Source organism: Podarcis liolepis, assembly GCF_965112155.1.
Source record: "Podarcis liolepis genome assembly, chromosome: 9".
NCBI lineage: Eukaryota > Metazoa > Chordata > Lepidosauria > Squamata > Lacertidae > Podarcis > Podarcis liolepis.
Window position 1 is genome coordinate 50,497,734 of NC_139564.1, and position 8,814 is coordinate 50,506,547.

An 8,814-nucleotide genomic window follows, 5' to 3' on the forward strand; every position below is an offset into this window, starting at 1 on the left:
AATTTGAGCCCTGCTCCAGTAGTACAGTTTAATTAATAATATTTTTTTAAAAAAAATTATACCGCCCCCCAATCTGACTGGGTTGCCTCAGCCATTCTGGGCGGCTTCCATCACATACAAAAACATAATAAAAGATCAAACATTAATAATAACAATCTGATCCAATATAAAAAGTCGCAGTAACTTTAAAATACAAATTTTACCTCGGGTTACATACGCTTCAGGTTACAAACGCTTCAGGTTACAGACTCCACTAACCCAGAAATATTACCTCGGGTTAAGAACTTTGTTTCAGGATGAGAACAGAAATCGTGCTCCGGCGGCGCAGCAGCAGTGAGAGGCCCCATTAGCTAAATTGGTGCTTCAGGTTAAGAACAGTTTCAGGTTAAGAACGGACCTCCGGAACGAATTAAATACTTAACCCGAGGTACCACTGTAATCAGTTTATTCCAAAGGATTGAATTATACAGAGATTTGCTTGGATGGGTGGAAAATTGTTACTCAGTTCATACATTGCTTTTACTTTGCATGTTGGAGTTCACTGTGATTTTCTTTTTTCTTTTTTTTTAACCACTTAAAATGTATTTCCTCTTCCTTCTTTTTTAAAGGGAGAAGATTGCATACTTCACAAGAGCAAAGATCAGCATACCATCTCTGCCAGCTGATGATGTCTAACTATGCTTCTCTCCACAACCTGTTTTTCTACTCGTTCGTCTTTTTTATTTTAAGATGACAGGTTTTTGTAGTATAGTCCCATGATTAAAAAAGCCTACTGTTTTACATCCAAGCCTAGATACTGTTTGTAAAAAAAATAATACAGTACATTATGTGGTGGTATATATTATGTGCTGGTAGATTTTATATATGCATATACATATAAATATATATCTATATAAAGGCAAGAGAAAGCCTCCTCTCTCTTCCCCTGCCTAAATCTTCCACACCAGAAAACCAAAGTAGAATATTTCTGGTACATGATGCTAATTTTGTACAGTTTGTATGTATTACAGATACGCTACTTTTTTGTAAAGATGGATCAAGGAACAAAGGCTGTACCAAGTGTGTATATCCTGTTGAACTGCACTGTGTTGAGAAATATTGTGTTCAACAGGCGGTTTCGTTTCACTGTTTTTTTCACAAGAGCAGACTGTGAAGATGGCTGTTAGGCCATGCAATATTTTTGTACAAAGTGTGATTTTTTTTGTAGCTAGCAGCAAGCACGAGCCTCTTCCAAAACAGCAAGACTGCCTCATGCAAACAGGTGCTGTTTATATTTGTGTCACTCACATTGGAACTTTCAATGTTGAACCCAGTTCTTTTCCTTTCTGTCTTGGTATGAAGGAAGCGGCATGGGCTACTGAGTTGCAGGAGTATTATTTTGTGAATGTACTGGAGTTTGGGCTATATTGGGGGTTTTCCTAATGTTTTCTGCATCTATCTATAACCTGGGAGAAGTAATATGGGGCAAGTCTGTAACCCTGAAATGTGTCTATAAACTGAAACTACCCAAAGGGCAGCTGTTTTCTGAAATGGGACTCAGGTTCACGCACAAGGTATTTAAACCTGAGCTGAAAGATAAACTGAAATATAAAACTAACCCTTGAATATAAAATAGTTTGTTTAGTATTGCAGCCAGTAGCATGTAGGAAAAGTCAAGTTGATAAAGCCCAAACAGACCCATGCAATTTTCAAAGGAATGGTTCTTAGGAAATTCATTGCTCTTAAGTACCGTGTGTGTGTGTGTGTGTGTGTGTGTGTGTGTGTGTGTTTCTTCTAAGAAAACTCATGATATGAAGCACTTAAAATGATGTGCTTAATTATGGCACAATAAGCATGATCAAGGTATCTATGGAATTGGAACCTTAACTTGTTTAAACAGGAATTTGTATTGATAAAAGGTAAAAGACGATATGAATGTGCTTGTCAGAATTCAAACTGGTAACAATCTGGTTACTTTTAAAAGAGGCATATATCTGCAGATGTGTCATGTGTATATTAGCACTACCAGTGATGGGCTCTGAATGTCACCGGGAAGCACATTGCTGATCTAGTCTGAGGTCGTCACAGTGGGGCTTGGCAAAGCTCTATCTACTTTCAGCTGTGACGAGCAGCCCAGAGGAGAGCACTTGAGAGAACAAGCAGCAGTGAGCTACTTTTGCTGAATCAGGCCTGAAATCCTATGCACACTTAGTAGAGTGCAAACTCCACGGAACTCAATAGGACTTTTGTGTAGGCATTTATAGGATCAAACTGTAAGCCTCATAACTATTGCTTACAAAAGATGGGCTTTCAGACACCATTTTGCAAGTTGGCTGAACTGTTTGGAAGCATTTTGATGAGCACAAATAAATGGCTGGTTATGTACATGAATCATAAGTGCACACACTATATATGAAATCAAGCAAGGAAACAAAAGGGCTAGACTATTAGAATACTGACCATTTTGCAACATTATTATAAATTATGTCATATTTTATTTTTTCCAGAATGTAATTGTCTCATTGAAAGATTAGGGGAACATAACTAAAATATGTTTGTTGCCATCTTTGGAAATCCTGATGGGGGGAAAACTTGTGCCTTAATTTATTTTTGTAAATCTCCCCAAGTGTTCTCTTATTATGCAGAAGTCTGTGTAATTATTCAGATTCTTAAAATATTACTTCAAACCTGGAGGTAGTCAGTAAACTAACTGTGCCCCTTTTTCTTTACCTCTCTTTTTAGGCCTAATCTAAGCACCATGTATTCTGATGCCATGTATTCTGATGAGGTCAATCTCTAAAAGCTAAAGTTTCAAATTGTTTAATATAGAAATGAAGTTTGACTGTTTCAGCTTCTCAGTTTGACAATATAAATGTTTGTAGAAATTATGTATAGAGCTGTATCTTGTGATTTATTTATTTTCAGTCTTATTTATGTACTGCTTAATATAGTTCAGTTCTGGCCATTTAAAATTTACGGGTTAAAAAAAAAAGCTACTGTGAGAAATGTATACAGCTTTCTGGTTTCTTAGTGGAGAAGCTGTTCATACATACACACAGAGAGAGAGAATTTCAGAGGGAACCAAAAAGGATTCTCTGATAAATCATGAATATTGGCAGAAATAATATTGTTGGCAGTTCTGCAAAATTTGCTCATTTACAAAATGAGAGCAATTGTCACTGCAATAATACATCTTCTGACTTCGTCAAACTACAGTAATATCAACTCATTTTTAGGAATAAATTTTGAACTGTTCTGGGTTTGTTGGTTTGTGTTTTGAACTCAGTTTATATACAGTAATGAAATAACATTGGTGAGACACTGATAAAAAAAAATACCAGCCACATTTCATGTTATACAGATACTGCTTTTATTGTAAGATTTACCCTTCATAGGATATAAGAAACATAATAATCCTCATGTTCCCGTTATCAGTATGTTAGTACAGTTCTATATATCAAATTTTAAGTATTACAGGTACAAGGCAATATTATTTTTTTAGCCAACTGAACAAAGTATATAGCAAATCATTTATAGAATGAAAATCAAATTTCAACTTTTTGCCTTCTTGTTACATTTAAGTAAAAAAATGCTCAGGACTGAACTAAATATTTAATCAGGTTATATCACGAATGTCTTTCTGTGCTAATGTTGTCTGTAAACGTGCATATGTACATCACCTAGATTAACTTTCATCTCTGCACTTTCCATGTGTTTCAGTGATTTGGAAAAAAATACAGTTTTTTAACAAAGCTTTTGTGCTCATTTGTGTTCTTTTGTTTTTGTTTTTGTTTTTTACAAAAACAGCCCAGAAGTTTTGATTTTTGCATACAAAAGACTCCTTGGTGTTTTTATAAGATCTGGACCATGTAATATTGGTGGTAAAGTGATCAATATTATCAATAACAGTTTGAATTGTATTTTGATACTTATCAGCATACCCCCATGTAAAATGCATGGGCTGGCAGTAATAGGTGACAATGTCTGCATGATTCTGTTCTGACAGCCACAACTGAAAAATGGGATGTTATATGAAGACAGTGACCTGACTCTAAAATCCAGAGTCATACTTATGTCCTTTTTCTTAGGATATAATTGAACAAAGTTTCTTCTTTTTATGGGGGCCAAAGAAATCACTGCCATTTTGCAGAATGGAAAATTCTTTTCAGTCAGTATCATTTTTTTACTGTTCTTTTGAATGCTGGTAACTTTTAGGAATAGATTGGGCAAATAGGAACTGTTTAGTTTATAATCTTAAACTCCTGACAGTTTTTCCACGATTCCAGCAGAAACAGGAATTCATTATGTGACAAATAATTTGATGTTATGCAATATCTCAAGTTATGTGATAGGCAGCTAGTTTTGCAAATCGAATTATCATGGAAACATAGATACCCCAATACACAAACATAGAATCACTTTAGTTTTGGGAATTTTCACTCAAAATCTGAACATTTTCTATCAGGCAGAAGCTTTTTCCTTTTAAAAGAAAAAGTTAAAGGAAGCATGCTTTTCTAAAGTACTTGTTTATCAACATCCCTCAGTCATCCTTAAGATATTAGTTTACCCATGACTGTATTGTCTATTTCAATGTTCTGATGATATCTTGAATTTCTGCCATGACCTAATGGATTGCAGAATTATGATGAATGAATCTCTGGTGAAAGATGGGCAGAGAAACAGGAATCTACTAAAGTAACAAATAAACACTATACCCATCTGGTGGCAACCTTTTGGATAAGTGTCCTACCAAATTTCTGCAATATGGGTACACTAAGTAAACTGGAACAAGACAAACCTTGGAATCAGTCACAATGGCACTTGTGTTGTTGTTTTTTTGTCCCTCTGGTGTCCTTTCTTCAAGCAATTATCCATTCATCACAGATGCTAAAATTCTCTAAATTTTGACTTCTTCAGGCAAAGCTAAAGGAAAAATATTAACATTTTTTACATAATTCTTCTTACATAGTTCCTTCTTGGAATATTCACATGGTACTGTTGGCACCTTGCTTCAAATCATATAAAACCCAAAGCTATTCCAGCCTTGCAAGTTATTAAACACCCTAGCTATCATTTCCTATTAAATACTGTAAAGTTTTCATAAATTGCATAGTTGGAGTTGTAAAAGCTGTGGCGTTAATTTCTGAACTTGCTGCAGTTACATCTTTTGGAAGTTATGTTAATACTGGCTATAAACAGATGTTCATATTCTCACACTGAAATTCTACTTGGTTAGCTAAAGAACATGAAGCCATATTTCATATTTGCTGACATAGAAATACTTTGCACATAAAGAAACAGTGCCAAGCCATTGTTTCAAAGAAAGAAAGCCCATTCTCCACTGAAACTGAATAACGAACTATGGTTGTTGTTTTTTGGTTTCTATTCAAATAACAATAGTCAATCCCTTTCTAGAATAGCTTTTCAGTGTCTGGTGGCGTTAATAAATTAAACAACGTAATACAAAACTACTTAATAAAAGTTAATTTAGATTGCATGGGACACGAATGAAGCAATCCCGTTCCTTCAAGCTGTAAACTAAAGACGACACTGCCCTCAAGTAGTAAAATAAATGTAGAATTTATCAGATTTTAGGAAACATATTGTGATTATGCATGCTTAAAACTCAACTATTTACATAGAGAAGAACAGCATTGATTATTTACAAGAGCAACATTTAACACATTATCTCACAGGTTGTTTTCTGTTTGCTACTAACTTACATATATAGATATATAAAAATAGGTAGACACTAGAGCATTCAGATTAGGGAGTGAGGGGGACTTTGCATTTCCCATGTGTTAAGATGAGTCACTCGTTATTCCATAGATGCTATCACTGAAATCCTTTAAACATTTTGCCAGTGTTGCAGGGCAATTTGTAACTCATATTAAAAGTCTTTTTGCATGAATTAGATTTGTTTCTTGCAGCAGAAACCTACAGGCAGGTTAGTTCCTTGTACTTTTTGACATGAAGAAATTCAGTGGGCCATAGAAATAAATTACTAGCTTTAGTAGTATGAAGCTGCGTAATAAGAGATATCATATTACATTTTTTTTCTGTCTTAACTTGAACTTGGTATGCTTTTTGTTTTTACATTTTAAACGAATCAGATAAAATCTACACAGTGGTGATTTTTTACACAGTCATTTTAATCTCATCCTGTTGGTGAAGTCAACATTCTCAGTTTTGTAATGAGGAGGGTAAAACACAGCTCTTGGAAGAAAAAGCGCAGGAAGAAAATTTAGACGCCCAAGTGTAATGAATCTGCTAAGGAACAAAGAGTCCTTTGAATCTTAATTGGAACAAGGTTCTGGCTCGTGTGTTTTAAGTGTCTGAAAATGAAAGAAGAATCCTCCTTTCTGTCTCTCTCAAACTCTTAGGCTTTTGGGTCTGTTGTTACTTTCCAGGTACTGACAGTTATCTTGCTCTTCTGCCACTGTATAATGGACCGAGGATGACTGGGCATCAGCAGAACAGACAGTGCAATTTAGCATTGAGCCTCCTAAGATGAGACAGAATCCAGCAAACCAGCCTACAAACAGTGCTTCCCCAAAGTCCCACCTGGGAACGATGTCTGGAATATTCTCATCCCAGAATTCCTGCACAGTGGTGTGAGCAACCCAGGAGACTGGGACTATGGCTGTGACTCCTGATATCCAGAAGAGTATTCCTCCCAACAGCAGTAACCTCCTCTTTAGGTCCAGTTGTTGTTCACCAATCTTCAAGCAGTCCAGTCCGAAACCTGAGAGCAAGAGGCCTGAAAGTCCTAATCCATTAGACACAAACATCAGAATCCTAGAAATTTTGAGCTCTGGAGGTAAAGCCAAAAAAGAATCGAATTCCTTGCACTGCATTCCCCCTTCTTCTTGAACTACACAGGCTTGCCAGAGTCCCATTGTCCAGATCTCCAATTCATTCAATTCCAAGTTGAGATTTTTCCACTGAGGTAAATAGGTAGTGAGGCAGGATAACACCCATCCCAACAAACAAAATAAAATCCCAGCTAACTGCATCATGGTTCGGTACACTAAAGCCATTCTAAAGGCAGAAAACGCACGGCCGGAAAATCTTGGCCAACTCTATAAGACTTGCTACTTTATATGGCGGCTGCAGCTCTGATGATCTTTAGCTCTTTCATGCCCTGAATATAAACTTTTGCATATTAACCCTTTCCAAGCTCTGAAATGTGTTTTTGTTCTTCCTGAATATAATGTTTCTTGTAAAGGACGAAGGACTCTGCTTAACCATGAGTTAGGTTTTGTGATAAGGATTTGATCTGTTACCTTCCAATTTGCTTGGTAAAATTATATCCCAATGCCTGGTGATTACAAGTCTGAGGATGAACAAAGAACGCTCTATGACCCCTAACCTCAAAAAAACAACAGAAATCTTTGTGCTTCAATACGGATTAATTAGATTTTAAGTGGTGATAAAAAACCAGCTCTGTCTGCAACAGGACTTCATTGTAATGGCTAAATCTGAGATTTCAGGGTTGCAAATCAAGGCCTTGTAAAGAAAGGTATACTGTTTTCCTATAATCTGTATTATTAGACTTCCTCAATATATGTATATATACACCCAAAGGCTTTCCTTCATTCTTCTTTTCTTTCACCACCACAGAGAAGATTGCAAAAGATCTTTTTCATGTGCTTTATATAAAATTAAATTTAAATAGGCTTTGTTATATATCTGACCCTTTTAGAGCACAGTGAAGAAGCAGCAATACATAAAGTAGGCTACAGGATCATTGTAGCTACCGTACATTCCTGAAATATCCATTGTCAATGACGGAACATTCCTCATTTGTTTTAAAAAGTCAATTTTGGTTATCTTATTTTGTTTAGTAGTAGAGCATACCTTGCTTATCCCATATATAAATTTTATTTCTAAAAATATTTATATACTGCTGTACCATTAAAAAAATATATCAAAGACCTTTACAGCAATAAAACATAAAGCCATACAATAAACACAAAGAAAAAAGAAGTTAAAACCAGACATCAATTAACTGTTGTGGTAGAATGTATTCCTAATTGCCAGCAAAGGCCTGGCAGAACAGTAACATTTCCAGCAGGTGTTTAAAATTTGTGACTATTTTGTGACCAGTTTCCATAGACAAAGCCCATGATCCATAGCGTTGAATGCACAAGACAGTCAACTTCTTGTGCTTCTCTGTGCATGGCACTTGTACAAGAACAAGAGTGTACACAAAGACTTAGATGTGCAAACTGGTTTGCACATGTGGAACAAATCACCCAGATACAGTTCTTTAAAAAGCTGCAAGCGCGCAATGAAAGCAGTTCCTCTGAATTTAGGGGATCTGTTTCCAATCCAGAGAATATTATTTGTATTATGTTGCTCAGTCTATCTGCTTCCAAATAGGGTCTAGAAAACATTTTGACCTAAGGCTATTGATTTATACCATACATTTAACTGTGCTACACAAGAATTCGCACAAAAGCAAATGGCATCAGAAGACTGCATTATAGCATTGTTATTGAATTCATACAAAAAGCTTTACAAATATTATTCAAGGTGCAAGGCTCTGATGGGGGGGGGCAGATACCACCAGGAAAAAAGCATTGAGTTCATTGATTTTAGTCCCAAAGGCAGGCATCTAAGAATTAAAACACATCAGAAGTTTCAAGTTCAGGGGAATGTTTGTCTAAACTGGTGTGTCTTCAAGAGCCGGTGGAATGCCAATATTGATGGGGGTTGGCATTTCATAACACAGGTGCCATGTTATCACAAGCCAATAATCAGGACATAGCAAATTAACTGGGTTCAATTTTTTGGTCTTCATGTCCTTACTGAGCATTAGAGAGGGGAACA

The 8,814-nt window shown here is 36.0% G+C and overlaps 2 protein-coding genes across 3 annotated transcripts in view; one reads left to right on the plus strand and one right to left on the minus strand.

Moving 5' to 3' along the window:
• Positions 1–3,731, plus strand: part of WWC2 (WW and C2 domain containing 2) — a 114,353-nt gene extending 110,622 nt beyond the window's left edge. For both annotated transcript variants that reach the window (XM_083459483.1, XM_083459484.1), the window contains exon 23: positions 609–3,731. In XM_083459483.1, the coding sequence (XP_083315609.1) occupies positions 609–675 (67 nt within the window). In that variant the 3' untranslated portion in view covers positions 676–3,731. The remainder of the gene's footprint in view (positions 1–608) is intronic.
• Positions 2,910–7,119, minus strand: LOC310686246 (claudin-22-like). The gene has a single exon (XM_083459487.1). It carries the CDS (start codon positions 7,017–7,019, stop codon positions 6,351–6,353), a length of 669 nt encoding a protein of 222 aa, XP_083315613.1. The 5' UTR covers positions 7,020–7,119; the 3' UTR covers positions 2,910–6,350.
• Between the last annotated feature and the right edge of the window lie 1,695 nt (positions 7,120–8,814).